Genomic DNA, 15,971 nt, shown 5'->3' with positions numbered 1-15,971 from the left:
GACAGCAAGAGCTCCCAAATGAGAGACTTCTCTAAGCAGTCTCCTTGCCATTTCTAGAAACAAGCTGCCAGGAGAGGTGGTGTCATATGTGTCTACCTTGGTGATCCGAGAGGAACAGACAGGATGGCCACAAGAAAAAAAAACCTGACTGAGATGTCAAGGCATTAAAATGGTTTATCAACAATTTCATTTAAAACAGATTTTATTATGTGGCCTAGGTTGGTCTCAAATTCTCAATCCTCCTGCCTCAGTCTCTCGTGTGTTAGAGTCACAGGTCACCATGCCTGGCTACTGTTAACCCACACATACAAAAAATGTCAGGAGTTAATACATGTGGGCAGTGGATATGATAGAAACCACACTGCACTGTGGTTCAAAGCTCCCACATTCTTACTGTTCTTTTGGCCAGAACTTAAAAAATCATTTCATGCTCAAGGACCAGTTCTTTCAGTTATAAAACAGCAAATCTGATGTGGAAAATATTGAGTGAATATGTAAAGCAATACTGAGCACGGCTGCAAGCAGCTACTGACTGTGTCAGGTGCTGGGCTGAAAGTAAGCGTTCCCTTCCATCCAGTTCCTCCCTCATGCTCACTGTGAACCATTTGGTAAATTAAATTTATGAAACAGAAGACAAAATTGCCAGGTTTTTAAAATTCAGCTTGAATAAATGCAAAGGGTAAGAATCCAAGCTTTACCTTAACATGAAAAATAAGGATAAAGAAAAGATGTGGTTATGTAGCCAAATATATTTTTAAATATCTTCCAAATTCAGTATTATAAATGCTGGAACCCTATGAAGTCTAGTTATTATGGGATAGATACGGTGGTATCTCCCAGTTAACTTAGCAGCTGGGAGACTTCTGCCTCATCAGTATAATTTTTGTGCTTTTCAAGATAAGTTTTTCTCCCCCATAGTTTAACAAATGATGATTTTAAACGTTCACTGATAAGAACAGGTTTTGATGTCAACTTTAAAGCTCTAAACATTTATATATATATACACCCAGCCACCCAGCCACCCATCCATCCATCCATCCATCCATCCATCCATCCATCCAACCATCATCTACAACCTGATATCTAGAATAGTTAAGCACTGCACAAAGCTCACTATAACAAGCTCACAGGAAAGGCTCAACATCAGATACCTTAAATTGTTTACAAGAAATCCTTGATGTTAAGATCCGCTAATGGGTCCTTTGCTGGAGGTTTCTTGGGACTCTGAGTGGCAGGTGTAGGGCTTGGAGAAAGCTAATGGGGAAGAGGCCAGCCCCAAAGAGCAGAAACAGAAAGCACAAGAGAGACAGGTAAGCATTAGGCAGAACATATACCAGGGAAAACAAACACACAGAAGAGCAGATGGCTAAAAGTTAATACAGCTGCTTCACTCTACGTCGTCCGGGCTGTGCTTAACTTTGGAGTGGAAAAACGCACTAGGAATGGTTTTTGGATTTTTCTGAAATTCTTTGACATCAGATTCAGCCAAGGTGAAATATGGGGACTATAGGAGAAGAGTTTAAGTTAGGAAGATATAAGAATATACAGTAACCACACACACACACACACACACACACACACACACACACACACACACACACACACGGAGAGAGAATGCAGTAGCATTCTTACCTGGAGTGGTTAGTGACATCAACTATTAAGAAAAGGGTTACCCAGTCTTTCTTATAGGAAGAGTGAGTTGCAGGGGTACTGAGACGTAAGTTTGCAGACAGTATGGTAAGAAATTACTTTATTAACTATGTTGGTGCTTCATAGAAATTATTTTAAATGAGACACAGCTGTGGGGCAGTGTGTGTATCAGATAAACAAGTCATTTCCTAGCCCCAATCCAGCCCATCTAAGCTTGAAGCAAAGGACCACAGATCTTATCTTGTGTGTATATCCAATACTGTAATTACCGACTGCAGAAGAATCTTCTGGGGGCCCTACTTTTAAGACTGGCAAGGGAACGCCTTAAAACGTTTGCAGGCAGCCTATCTGGAACAATGGTCAACATCTCTGTTTTGAAGCCAATTCATCTCAAGACGACAGAAGTTCCTGAAATCTGGGACTGTGGGGTGGGGTATCTGCGTGTGTGGTTCGGGAAGGGCAGCTCCAGAGGCCTGGATGCTGAATCTGTCCCTATGTCTAATCTACTGACTGTAGTATCTGCCAATCTCATCTCTAAAACTGATGTCACATTTCACAGAATGTCAGGGAAAATCAGTGTTAAAGCTTGAAACTGCTTGGCAGAAATTGAAGGCTTAATCCACAACATGTGAGATATATGACAATATTATGACAACTAACTAAAATAATAGATGGCCTGGACATTGGTGATAAAACAGTTTTCTACAGGAAAGTTATAAATGCAGGTTGGGTTATTCTATTGGCCATCTATGCTTTATTTTGATAGAGGAAATAGAATTCAAATATTAGGCCAGGTATGGTGGTGCACACCTTTGATACTAGCACTTGGGAGGCAGAGGCAGACCTCTATAGGGCAGTCTGATCTCTATACATTTAACATCTAGGCCAGCCAGGGCCATATGGTGAGGACCAAAAAAAGGAAAAGCTTAAGTAAATAAGTATTACATAGATATTGCATGCTATTCCAGGGCTTACTATAACATCAATTATTAAATTATTTCATGCTACATGTTTTTCATTTTCATTCTTCAAATCAAGTAATACCTGATGGTATTATACAAGAAAAATAATTACTTTATGTGACAAAATTGTATATATATTAACTCATTTCTAAGGCTTTCACACACTGAAAATAATGTTTAAAAGGTCTGAGTAAGTGTCCTATAGAAAAGACAACATAAACATCCATTTGTTACACTTAAAATGCCACAGGAGTGAAGCCGTTTACTGACGTCATTAAATTCAACAACTGGAGCCATTTGGTTTAGTTTGCTCAGCAAGTTGCTACTGAAGTTATAATTTTGGGTTCCCACTCTGCCCAGGCCAGCTGCTCAGAGACACATGTCTCTTTCTATTACTTACAAGTGAGAAGAAGAATCAAGAGAGACCGCCTTCCAGCACGGCTAATATTAGCAGCAAAGCCCTTACATGGTGTAATGCCTTTTGCATTTCTGTAAGCGCCTGGTAGAGTAGGGAATTTGGCCTCACTAAAACCAGGTTTTCCCTTCACTGGGGAGCCTACCTGATAAACTCTAAACCCCAGTGATATCCTAAGGGACAGGCATGACTTTGTTATTCAGAGTTGCTCCTGGAAGCCCCCTCTATGTAGTTTTATTTTTTTCCCCAACTCAACACAAGCTGGAGTCCTCTGAGAAGAGGGAACCTCAGCTAAGAAAATGCCTCTATCAGATTGGTAGGTGAGCTTATGGGGGCATTTTCTTGTAATGACTGATATGGGAAGGCCTAGGCCACTGTGGGTGGTGTCATCCCTAGACAGGTAGCCCTGGAGGGTATAAGCCTTGTAGAAGCAGCATCCCACCATGGTCTTTGTCTTGTCTCTAGGCGACTGCCTTGAACTCCTGCCCTAACTCTTCACAATGGACCATAAACTGTAAGCTGAAATAAACCCTTCCCCCACAATTTGCTTGGGGTCATGTTACTTTTCATAGCAATAGGAAGCAAACTAGAACAACCCTGAGAATTTATACTAACTAAAGGTGACTCATAGGCCCTTCCAGATGTATGCTGACATATGACTCAGGGTAGATGGAGGCTGGCCATACCAGAAAGACTAATCAGTTATTATGTTGGTGAGTCTTTGGGCCACATAATAGCAAGTATGGCCTCCAGGATGGGGAGGGATTGGAGATTGAGTTCAACTCATAGGTAATAATTCAACCAATCGTTACTGTGCAGCAAAGCTTCAATAATGTGGCACTGAAGCCAGAGTTATCTCCCGCAGTTGTCAATCCTGTCACACACAGATGCTAGGAGCGGTCCCAGGCTTGGACAGCTCCCAGATGTTCCCATCATCTCTTCTCCTCTAGCTGCATCTAATTTGTATCCTTCACGTCAATAAAACTATAACCATAAATCTTGTACTTTCCTCAGTTCTGTGAGTCACTATGGTAAATCTAAGCAGAGTGAGGTCATAGAGAAAGAACCTTAGTTTTATATACAGCCCATCTGAAGCGAGGATGGCCCTGGGGACTCCCAAACGTGTAGCTGGAGTTAAAAGAGAAGCAATTTTTATGGCGACTCTGCAGTTTGGGAACGCAGTGCTGCTGCTGACAGAATTCGGGGTAGACCCTGCGGCTTAGACAACTGTGACTCCACACTATCTGTAATCCCAGCAGCTGGGACGTGGATGGAGACAGACAGTAAGGCCAGTCTTGGCTACACAGTGAATTTGAGATCAGCCTGGGCTGGATGAAATCATCTTAAAAAAAAAAATAAAACAAAAAAAAAAAAAACAAAATCAAAACAAAAGAAAAAACCCAACCCCAATTTAAACTCATCACTGGGACACAGGTATCAGGTACCCTAAAGGAGCCATTCTGATTAAGTAGGGGAAAAAGAGAAGGACCCCAGGATGGTTAGTTCTCAGTCACTGTCTCCACACCCCACACTGCTTCCATGCCCCTTCACTCCTGAAACAACAGCTCTGAGAGCCATTGGGTAAGAACACCTTTTAGCAGCCACACCGAGGGAGGCAGGATAGAGAGACAGAGAATACGATAGGACCGCGAGGCAGGAAAGGAGCCCCTCACCCTGGAGTCTGATTGAAGCAAAGAATTCCAGCCCAACAAACATTTGCTGTGAAGGCTAACCTAGAAATAACAATCCCTCTATATAGAGATATTTTATGTATCTAAGAACCTCGGGTAGGGTTTTCCAAGAACTACCCTGGGGAATCTCAAACAGAAGTGTTAATACTGTTTACAGTAAGGCGCCCTACCTTCTGGCATCCCTGATCTAGACTCTAACTTACCCACCGTGAGCCTGTCACACAATACGAACCCCCAGTGATCTCTCTTAAGGCCCTTAGCACTCTTTCAAGACAGTGTCTTCAACCCACCCAAACCAAACACCTGACAAGGAAACGTGACAGTCACCTAGAGAAGTCTACAACCACTCTCTGAGCTGTGTCATTCTCTCTGAGCAATTTTCTTTAACCTTCCTGTTCAGTCTTCATTAACCACCAATTCTGCTTCACACTGGCTAGTCTTGAAAGACTATTTTCTTTTTTAAGCCAGGAACCCCAGGGAACTCCTGGCCTGAGAACTCCTCAGGCTGCTGAGGGTGGAGATTGGGGCTGTTCCTCTTGCCTCTTCGTCACACCACTAACACACAGCACAGCAGTTTATGTTTAGGGCTTAAATGGAGGGTGCTGGGGACTGACCTGTGTGCCCGGCACAGCTGCGGCTCCAAAGGGTGGTCTCATCATGGGCTGTGCGAACATGACCGGCTGCTGAGGCATCATGGTCATGCCTGTCCCCGCAGGAGGCTGCAAAGGAACAAAGACTCTCAGAGCAGGTCTGAGACCCATGAGTGCAAAACCAGGCAGGCACACCTTTAACATGCTTTGGAATACTGCTGAGAAAACCACGCAGGTAGGAACTATGGTTTATTACGTGACCCTGAACTCCGGGTATTGAGGCTGTCAGATGGGGAAAAGGACCCTGAGCTGTGTATACAAGTCTGGCTGGCCATGCGGCATCCTCGTTCCTCTCAGAAGCTGTGTATTCACCTCCTGCTGGATTAGTTCTTGAGTAGACAAGAGCTAGCTTCCTTATGCAGGATGGCCCCAACGTGCTGAAGATGGATGTGCAGAGTGGAGAGATCCAGTAGAGAAAGGATTGTGTTTGATGACTGAACTAAAATATGTAGTAAATATCATCTCCAAAATGATATAACAATGTGCTGTAATTTTATGTCAGTATATTCATACACATTGTAACTGCTTCCCCACTCTCTGGCCAGGCTGGTTAAGGCCCAAAGCAGATAATTTAAGTTGTAGGTTCTTTAACTGTATTTCCTGAAGGAGTACCTGTTTGTTTGAGCGTGTGGAAGAATGTGAGGAATGTCAACGACAGGTTTTTGACACAGGTCATCACTCACCATTCCAAATCCTGCTCCAGGTTGCCCAACAGCTGGGGCCCCGGCACCCGGAGGAACTGAGCTGGTTGGAGGAACCGTGCCCTGCTGCACACGCGTGCCCACAGAACCACACGGAACAAATAAGAAAGAAACAACATAACATGGTTTTAATCTGCTAGAATTTTAAAACACGTGCATTTCAAGCTTGTGTATATGGATATAACAAAGCATCCTCAAACTCCACGTCTAGATTTTAAAAGATGACCAGTGCCATAGCAATGGTTTGAGGTTCACTTTTGTGGTGCTGTTCGGATTCATGGGCTTGCAGTTGCTCAAACCTCCCTCTGCCTAGCTTTCTCTCACTGTGAAAGAACTGAACTCCAGTGAGCCAGTTCCTCCCATCATTCTATTCTCCAACATGCAGCAGAGGGTTAGACACTAGAGTAACAGATAGACTTAGACCGGCAGGGGTGTGCCCAAGGGAGGAAAATTATTGGTGGGCTTGGGAAAAGTTTCGCTAAAAAAAAAAAATTGAAGATACAGTAATTTGAAATATAGAAATAAATATCTTTTAAACCTTATGGAAAGGATGATGATCTGGTTTCAAGTGTAAAATTGGTGTGATGAAAAAATATGATCTCAAAATAAAATATCACACAATAGAACACAACTTGCCTTAGTTGGGTTTCTACTGCTATGATTAAACACCATGACAAAAAGCAACTTGGAGAGAAAAGGGTTTATTACAGCCCACAGCTTAGAGCCCATTCTGAAGTGAAGTCAGGGCAGGAGGAGCCTGGAAGCAGCAACTGAGGTAGAGGCCATGGAGGAGTACTGCTTATTGGCTTGCTCTTCATGGCTTGCTCACCCTGCTTTCTCATACCATTCAGGACCACTAGCCCAGAAGTGGCACTGCCCACAGTAAGCTGGGCCCTTCCCATAGAAATCATCAACCAAGAAAACGCACCAGCCAGTCTGGTGAGGACATTTCATCAATTGAGATTTTCTTTTTTAAAAAAGGCATTAGTTTGTGTCAGGCTGACATAAAACTAGTCAGCATACTTCATCCTTTCTGACAGGAAAAAAAAAATGTGTTCATTTCTTATTTCTACGACCAGGAGATTTTGGCAGAAAATATGATAAAATGGTATCACAATCCATGATAGGGAATGTGCTGGAAAATCATTTCTATAATTTTACAGATAAACCAGAAACATAAATATTACTATTAAGGCTACTGCAACCACAGGGTATTTAAGTGTAGGCTGTAATCATTACATGCAAAGTCCAGAGATTTGCATTTCATTGAATTCTGCATCTTGCTTATATCCTTTCAATGTGAACTAGGTATACAATGTTAACAGTCAAGTTAAGCAGAACATCCTTGTTCTGTAGACTTGAAAATTGGTAAACTGCCCATACCCCCCTGGCCTCACTTACGTACCGGTGGGACGCCTGCTGACCATGTAGCTGGGGTGACCTTTGGTTGCCAGTTGGCTCCACCAGTCAACTTCTTCTCCCCAGCATTCCACTGGAGATCTCCCCTAGGGGGCAAGTGTGAAAAACAAACAAAACACAAAGTTTAGAGGGAAAAATGGCATGCGACTTCCTGGATGCTTTTACTTGGTTTAGAAGTGGTCTGTTGGAACCTGGTGGTGATGCGAGTATAGATTAAAATTTACAGACGATTCTTACCGTATTGTATCTAAGGCAGCGCACAAGCATTTAAAATAAAACAAATGTGTGTTTTGAATTCAGTGGCAACAGGAACTTCATGCCTGTTACAACAGAAAAAGATGCCAAAAAATTCAACTGACTTCTTCATTCATAATAAAAACTTTAAACAGTATGCCATCAATCTGGACACATATCTTGTTGAATTTATTTTTGTCATTTTAATTATGTGTATGTGTACATTTCTGTGTGTGGGTATGCACACGTGAGTGCTGGGATCTAGGAGGCCAGAGGTGTTAGATTCTCTGGAGTTGGGGTGACAAGGAGTTGTGACCCATCTGTCACTTGTGCTGGGAACAGAACTCAGATCTGTTAGAGCAGTCTGTGCTCATGACTGCTGAGTCATCCCTCCAGCCCTGTAACTTCTTGGATTTCAAATGCACTGATGACGGCGTTCAAGAGAGGGCTTCACACAGCCGTGCAGCACCTCTACCCTGCTCGGCGGTCACTGTGCAGCTCTAACAGGCACCTCAGTTTTGATGACAAAACATAGCCGAGAAAAGGATATATACTGTTTATCAGTTTTACGAACCAGGAAAGATTTTTTTTAAATCAACATTAGCCAGAAATACGGGACTGAATCTCAAACTCAAAGCTCCTCTAAACTACACAGAGAAACCCTGTCTCATAAAAACAAACATGCAAAAAACTCAAAACTCCATCCCAAAACATTTCCAGATGTAACAGTGGTGATCCTGGCCTGAAACACATCACTCTTTCTCAAGCAGAGCAATAATTTGGAGATTTCAATAGAGTAACAACAAGAATGTAAATTGAAATTAAAAACAACTGAAATTACCTAACGGAAGACTGGGAAATAACATACCCAAGTGAGTGAAATGTTTTTTGATAGTTTTGAATAAACACACACCAACACATTGTTCAAAGGAAAGCAGATAACCAAAAAAAAAAAAAAAAAAAACCCAAAAAAACCCCTACTTACTTTTTTGTTGTGGTACCAGAAATTCCAAGATCTACAAACAGGTAAAAGAAAAGAAAAAGAATTTAAATCTTTATATTCAGCTTATATATTTCAGTATTTGAGACATCCAGCATTCACAGGCTTAGAAAAGGACTGTAGTTTTGCCTAGCAATGACTGTGTCCAGTTGTTTGAAAAAGAAATTATATTAGTGAACAAAAGCAGAATTTTAAATTTTCTTTTATCTCACATCAGTCTTAAGGATCACTTAGTGTGGACTTGCCCAGGTCTGGACTGCTATCTGAAAAGCCCTGTTAGAGTGGGAGTCTGTGAGCCTCCTTAGTGGATAAAAAGCTGTCTTTAATGAGAGCTAACAATGACTAACTGATCACTGGGTCTAGACTGTTTACATATGTGGTGTCAATTATGCTAAACACCCGCTTTCCTCCTGCAAGTTGGGTGCCAGGCAGAGTGTGCCCATGTTAGCCGTCAACCAAACCCCTGGCTCCTCACACCCTAAGGGGCTTCCTTGGGCTGAAAGGTCTTATGCAGCTGTGTGCCCGTCTCTCGCTGCTGCGGTGATGCTCAGATGTGAGCCGAACCACGGGTTGGGTTCCAGGAGCCTGCAAGTGGACTGTGAAGGTGGGAGTGACCTTGGGAAGACCCGGCTCAACCACTCACCCATACTGCACTGCACTTGCCAACTTGGTAAAGATATATTGTGCTTTAGCTGTAGGCGTTAGCCTAGGCACTTGGGATATAGCAATAAAGAGAAGTATTACGGGCCCCCGTGCCGAAGGAACCTGCACTCTAATGGCGCGACACAGACAAGAAACGATGATGTGAAAACAGCAAACGATACGGGCTGCTAAACAAGGAGGATGAGGGCAAGGAGCCAAACGGTGCAAGGCCTCCTGGAGAAGGCGAGGCTTTGCCAAAGCTGAGCTCTTGAGGCTGAGGGAGCAGCCAGCCCAGTGCCCCTAGTAAGTGTGAAGCTGATTTGTTAGATGATGATTTTAATATTTAGTTCTTGTATCTTTTCTTAGCACTACAAAATAAACTATACATATTAATTAATCCAAATACAGAAATCTTTACATATAATTTTGATTATTTTTAAAAAAATGATTTTTATTTTATGGGTATAAAATTCTCCTTGCAGCTGGGCAGTGGTGGCACACACCTTTAATCTCAGTGCTTGGGAGGTAGAAGCAGGTGGATCTCAATGAGTTCGAGGCCAGCCTGGTCTACAAAGTGAGTTCCAGGACAGTCAGGACTGTTTCACAGAGAAACTTTGTCTTGAAAAAAGAGAGAAAGAAATTCTTCTTGCATGTTTGTCTGTGTGCCACATGGATGCCTTGCACTTGTAGAAATTTTAAGAGAGCATCAGAGCCACCGATGAAAAACGATAGTTTGTTTTCTTTTTAAAAAAATAAAATAAATTATATATATATATAAAGCTTTTCGCTATTCTGTCTCAGCCCTTTGCAAGGGCCATAAGAATAGAAATTGTATCTGTTTTTTTTTCACTGATTCATCCCTAAGGCCTGGAAGAATACCTCCTAATCAATAAATACTTGTTGAAAAATGAAACTCAGATACTATAAATATATTGTACTTAGTATAAATCTATTTTCAGATGGTTATGTACTGCTATAGAATGCCTTTGAATATTACCTGTGCAAGCCAGTGTGGGCTTTTTAGGGTTTTTTTTGGGGGGGGGTGTTTTTTGTTTTTAGATTAAAAGTGAAGTGGGTATTCTTTGCAAGAACAGTGGACTAGCAAGTGATTACCTTCTAAAGAAAGGCTCTGGGTGATCCACTCCTTAGTCACTTACCCATAAGCAAAACCAGGGGAAAAGAATATCACTCTCACATGCTTCAAGTAAATAAAACTAGATTACTCACTGCCCACTAAGCTGGCCAGAGATGAGTCAAGGTCACTTCCAAGGCCTTTACTGGCTGCCATTGCAGGACTGGGTGGGACCATCGAGATAGGTGCAGGCTGCCCAGATGGTGCCGTGGTTGGCATCAGAAGATCACCTAAACCATCAAACACTGGAAATCAAACAGACCGGGTTCAGAAAAATTGGAAAAAGAGACAAGAGAGAGATAATATACAAAAGACAGTCTTTAATGAAACCATGGGAACACAAAAATACATTATTATAAAAGGGACAACATAATTCATATGGTTTGTGACTATGAACACCAAAAAGAACATGTTTACTTATGTCTACTCAAAGTACATGAAAACGTTAATGAGCATGGAGAAAGACGGGGAGGAAGGCTGTGTGCTATAACGTACTAGAGAGAGCTCAGGGCCAGGCTGAAACTCAGCCACACCCCTTAAGCTCTGAGCATCAGGAGAGGACACTTCCGTTTTCTCACCTGTGAATAGGGATGGTACTAACATAGGCCTTTGCTGGAAGGGTCAATGAGGAAACATTTTCCCGCACGTCTATTACAATGGAGCCTCTGTACAGGCACTCCAATAAGTGGTAGCCATTGCTACTCTAACAGGAAAACCACTAACCACTTTTTATTCTAAATGGTAGTGATGTGTTGTGAACTACAAATAATTTTACCCTAGCTAACCTAAGATGCTCAGTCTTAAAGCAATTTGTAATTGAAAAACTGTAATTCCCTAGTGTCCAATGAAATTAGCATAAGATAAATGGTGTTCTGTCAGCATCTAGGAATATGTATTGGAAAGCCACTTAGTCCCATTTTAGAGGCAGTTAAGTTTGATTTCCCCCTTCCTTTTGTCACATGTTTGGGTTATACGTTTTGGGCCTATTTAAAATAAATGGGATTTTAAGGATGGACGTCAAGAGCCACCACCGGTGTTCCTGATCCCCAGATGACAAGTACTATATGTTCAGTTCCTAGAATACAGAAAGACTATCCAAAATACAGGCTTGGAATATCCATACACTATTGCTAATACCTTATCTACATAAAAATGTCGGGCTTGTTACATTCTTATAAAGAAACTACGTACATCTACCATAAACACCACTACACAGTCATTCTAAGGTGGGAAAGACAGCATTCAAGTCAGCACTGGCAATAGAAGCATCCAGATTGTCAGGCAGGGGGATAATATATTTAGGGTGTTCTTGAAACACATTTAATTGCCAAAAACTCACCAATTGAAAATTTGTAGTAAGGACCCAGCATGAGAAGAGGAGGATGGAAGAGAATACAAACAAAATGACAGCAGTGATGAAAGGTTAGAAGCAAAGGTACTAGTCGTGTCTCAACTTCATAAAACGAGGGCCATGCAAGCTTCAGAGGGTGTGAGCAACAGCAGGGGCGGGGTGTGTGTTGGGTGTCCACACACTCAGACACTGTTCAGAGAGTCACTACAGAGTGTCTGTCCTCCCTCTACCACCGCTAAATCATGTGCGTGTGAGCTCGTGCAAAATAGATGGTGGGTGTGGTAAGATTTCTGCTAGAATCCAAAAGAAGAAAAAGAAAGGACAGGAGGTTATTCTTAGAGCTACCAAACGTGTCCTAGAAAATTTAACGAGCTATAGGCTGAGAGCCACCAACCAGGCTAACAATATCCACCTGTAAGTCTCCTACCATCACACTAACCTGGGGAGGTCGATGCTATATTACCAGAAATAAGGATGAGCGTCTGAACAACCGGTGACTCACCTGATGGATCAAAGGAGCTGCTGCTTGAAGTTGAAGGCGTTGTTCCAAAAGCTGCCTCGAAATTGGGTTGCAGCAGGTTATTCTGAGCTGGAGTCACCGGTGTTGTAGAAGGGGCCATGAAAGAACCCCCAAATCCTGATGAAAAAAAAAAGTCCCAGAAAAATGTCAGCTGGAGATAGGGAAAAGACCATAGAAAACAAGAGTCAGAAAAAGCTACAGGAGCTGAAGAAGAATGACCACATGATTAGCAACTAGTGAAACCAGGAGGCTTGTTTGGCCAAGAGCTTCTCCAAGCATGTTGACCTGTCAGGTACGAATGACAGATCCAATGTATCCAGACACGAGGTAGCTCTTGAAACAGGCACTCAAGTAGGAAATACACACATTAGTGAAGCTCATTAGAACTTGTGCCTATCAGAATCTGCTATGATGAAATACACAGAGCAAAGAAGGGTTAGACTTCAGATAAGTTATCATTGCACTGAAACTTTACAATGGCAGTCACAGGCAATTACATGTTTAGCTGCACACAGTAATAAAATGTAAAGAAGAAAATGGGCATCAAATCCCCAATTTCCACATTTTTAGCTCCCTGGTACCACAGAGGGTAGGCAGGTTCTCAGCACCGCTTTCAGGTGAGCCACTGCAGTGCGCAGCCACTCTAGTCTCTTTGCAGGTCAGCCAGGCAGTCCCTCTGAGCAGAAAACCTTGACAGTTACTTCTCAAAATGCTTTCCCTGGCACCCCATTCCTTTAGATTCCTCTGTATAACAGCCTTCTGGCTCTAACTCTGATTGCTCCCCACCCCTGCAAACCAGACTGTTGCCAATCTCACAGCTCCTAATGCCACAGGCCCCTAGAAAGGAGTTCCATGACATGCTGCTGGCTGCACTCCACAGTATATATCACTGTCCTCAGCATGCGGAGCAGAGCTCCACGCCACTCCCATCATGTCTCCATGCCTGTGTTCCCCAAGCAGCTCCAGAGACAGCTGGCTAGGTCCAGGAGCTGCATGCCTTTTCCTCCTGTCTTTTCTATTAATATTTAGCACAGTTCCTGAAATAGTAAGTTAATGGTTACTGAGTGAATGATAAGGACTTATAAAAATTGATCAGATCTCAAATTAAATATTTATTCTTTGAATTCTGTCTCTCATGTCTCTCAAGCAAGCAGATCATGTCTCTCAAGAAACAGAAAATAGAAGCCTAAGATGACTGTTGCTTTTGTGTAAAAATATGCAACCTGCAAGGAGGTGATAATTGTTTGGTAAGATTCAGTAGTATCTTACTACTGAATAAATAAAAGGGTTTATTTTTAGCAGAAGTCCATCTGTTTTTCTTTTCTTTTCTTTTTTCTTTTTTTTTTTTAACACAGTCTTACTATATAGCCCCAGATAAGCCTGGAACAAATTATATAGACTGGACTGATCAACTCACAGAGATTTCCGTGCTTCTGCTCCTGAGTGCTGGGATTAAAGGCCTGCACCACCATGCCTGGAAGTCTTTCTTACAACCAAATTTGTTGTATATGCTTCTTTTCAAATTTAGTCCCATCATCTCTTCTTCACAAATAGATTTCAAAAATATACATATGTTGGAGCTGGAGAGATGGCTCAGAGGTTAAGAGCACTGACTGCTCTTCCGGAGGTCCTGAGTTCAATTCCCAGCAACCACATGGTGGCTCACAGTCATATGTAATGAGATCTGGTGCCCTCTTCTGGCCTGCAGGCATACATGGAGGCTGAACACTGTATATATAATAAATAAATCTTTTAAAAAATATATATATACATATATTAACACTGCAATTTACAAAACCTATCTTTTCTAAAGTAAACTTTGATCATCTTTTTAGCAGTGGGCAATAATATTCAAGTCATGTTATCTGTATAAATCAAAAGTGATGTAAATTTAAAGCTTTTGTGTTTCAGACAGTCCTTAACTATGCAGCCCTGAGTGCCCGTTACGTAGACAAGGCTGGCCTCAAACTAGTTGGGATCCTTGCTTGTGTTTCTGTCTTCTAAATGCTGAAATCACTGACATACTCCACCATACCCATTTATTTATTTTAAAAGCTCTTTATTTATATAGGTGGTTACTATGTCTCTATACAAACCAAGGTGCTAGTTCTGCAAATCACCATAATGCCATGTCCCAAATATTTGTTCTATTTTATATGCATTAAACAAAGATATTTGGGTAATATAATAAGTCAGGTACCATTGTGAGCTGAATTGCAGGTATGATGTTGACCTGTGGAGATACAATTGTGCTGATATCCCATAATGCTTTTAAAACTAAGAACGTGACTTCCTGACGCTGTCATATTTACACAATCATAAGAAATGCTTTTTTTGGTTAAGTGAAACAGGGAGAAACTGGCTTCTCAAATTAAACTTTAGAAAAACTAAAAATGTAATTTAAAATTTCTTTTATCAGGGTACTAGGTGAAAGTGCTGTCCATGCTCAGAAAATCAGATCTCCCATGACCAAAGTAACTTACAGGAAATGGTTTGATTCAAAGTAGACTCTAACACCCAAAACAAACTTGCTTGCATTAAACATTAATTTATGTAAGTAGGAAGCCCAGAGAAACATGAATGTTTATGCAATAATTTTTCCTCTCAAAGAGTCAGAAGAAAATGCAGTGGAAGGAACAGGAGAGCAGAGTCAACAACATGGTTAAAAGTGCATAGACACTGGAATATTCATCACTAATCTCTTTTCTAGCTCACTTTAGTAAGATTTTAGAATGGTCAGGTCTACTGAAAAATTTAAGGTTTTTTTCTTTGCGTGTGTGTGTGTGTGTGTGTGTGTGTGCGCGCGCGCGCGTGTGTAACATGAACCAAAGTGAGTCTTTTGGGAAAAAAATCCCTCTGCAGCTGCGATCCTTCCCTCCCCAGGGGTGCTTTAGATCTTGTGGCAATCCTCTAGGATCAAACTCCCTGGCTCTGTCACCAGCCTCTGACTTGGCATGCCGTGCAAATGTTTGCCTTTTCCCAAGATCCTTGGCCTCTGTTCCAGGTTGTAGGCTTTAGGCCCTAGTGTTCTAAGCTCTTCTGAGATACTGTTTCCAGAGGCAGTGGACTAAGGACAGTGGAACAGACAGTGTGGTCTTGTGGTCGGCCTCCTGTTTAGTGGGTCTGAGCAGCTCCAGTGACATATCTCGTCTATGGCAGACCAGCAGACATCCAAGAACGACTTCTTCAGATAGCCAGAACAGTTGATTTTAACCACAACTTTAGAGCCAAAGATTTATAATCAATTATCTCATTTAAAAAGCAGCAGTACCATTTCCACCAAGGAGCTCTGAAACTGCTATTCCAGTGGCCTGTTAAAACCTTACTGCTGGAGCTTGAGAAATCTGAATTGAATGTATTGGTTTAATAAGAGGTGGAAAGTGTCTGGCCACGTTGAAGCTGCTGTGAAATGCATCCAGGATGAGAGGAAAGCCAGGCAGGCTGGCAGGCCTTGTCTCAAGTCAGCCGCGGTGGGGGATGTGAAGGGCACAGTCTTATGTTACACTTTAGCTTCCAGACAGCTAAGAGATTTCAAAGTGGGGGCCTGGTTCTTCAAAGCAGTCACTGTGACGAGATCTGGCAATCGCAAGCATCATTCTGGTCA

General features: G+C 42.1%; 1 protein-coding gene across 18 annotated transcripts in view; it reads right to left on the bottom strand.

The window, feature by feature from the left end:
* The window catches only part of Snap91 (synaptosome associated protein 91), a 110,808-nt gene that overhangs the window by 2,009 nt on the left and 92,828 nt on the right, over positions 1–15,971 (bottom strand). For 9 of the 18 annotated variants that reach the window (XR_012909978.1, XR_012909977.1, XR_012909980.1 and 6 more), the window contains 7 exons: positions 12,350–12,484; positions 10,592–10,741; positions 8,708–8,738; positions 7,475–7,574; positions 6,052–6,135; positions 5,333–5,437; positions 1,152–1,254 (listed from right to left, as the gene is read on the bottom strand). Coding sequence is in view for 8 of the 18 variants with exons in the window: in XM_075965062.1 (XP_075821177.1) it covers positions 1,162–1,254; positions 5,333–5,437; positions 6,052–6,135; positions 7,475–7,574; positions 8,708–8,738; positions 10,592–10,741; positions 12,350–12,484 (698 nt within the window). In the remaining 10 variants the exon portion in view is untranslated. The remainder of the gene's footprint in view (positions 1–1,151; positions 1,255–5,332; positions 5,438–6,051; positions 6,136–7,474; positions 7,575–8,707; positions 8,739–10,591; positions 10,742–12,349; positions 12,485–15,971) is intronic. The other 9 variants (XR_012909975.1, XR_012909981.1, XR_012909974.1 and 6 more) reach the window with 2 other exon arrangements.

The sequence above is a fragment of the Microtus pennsylvanicus genome, chromosome 3, assembly GCF_037038515.1.
Source record: "Microtus pennsylvanicus isolate mMicPen1 chromosome 3, mMicPen1.hap1, whole genome shotgun sequence".
In the NCBI taxonomy this organism is placed as follows: domain Eukaryota; kingdom Metazoa; phylum Chordata; class Mammalia; order Rodentia; family Cricetidae; genus Microtus; species Microtus pennsylvanicus.
This window is presented reverse-complemented; position numbering and strand designations above follow the sequence as displayed.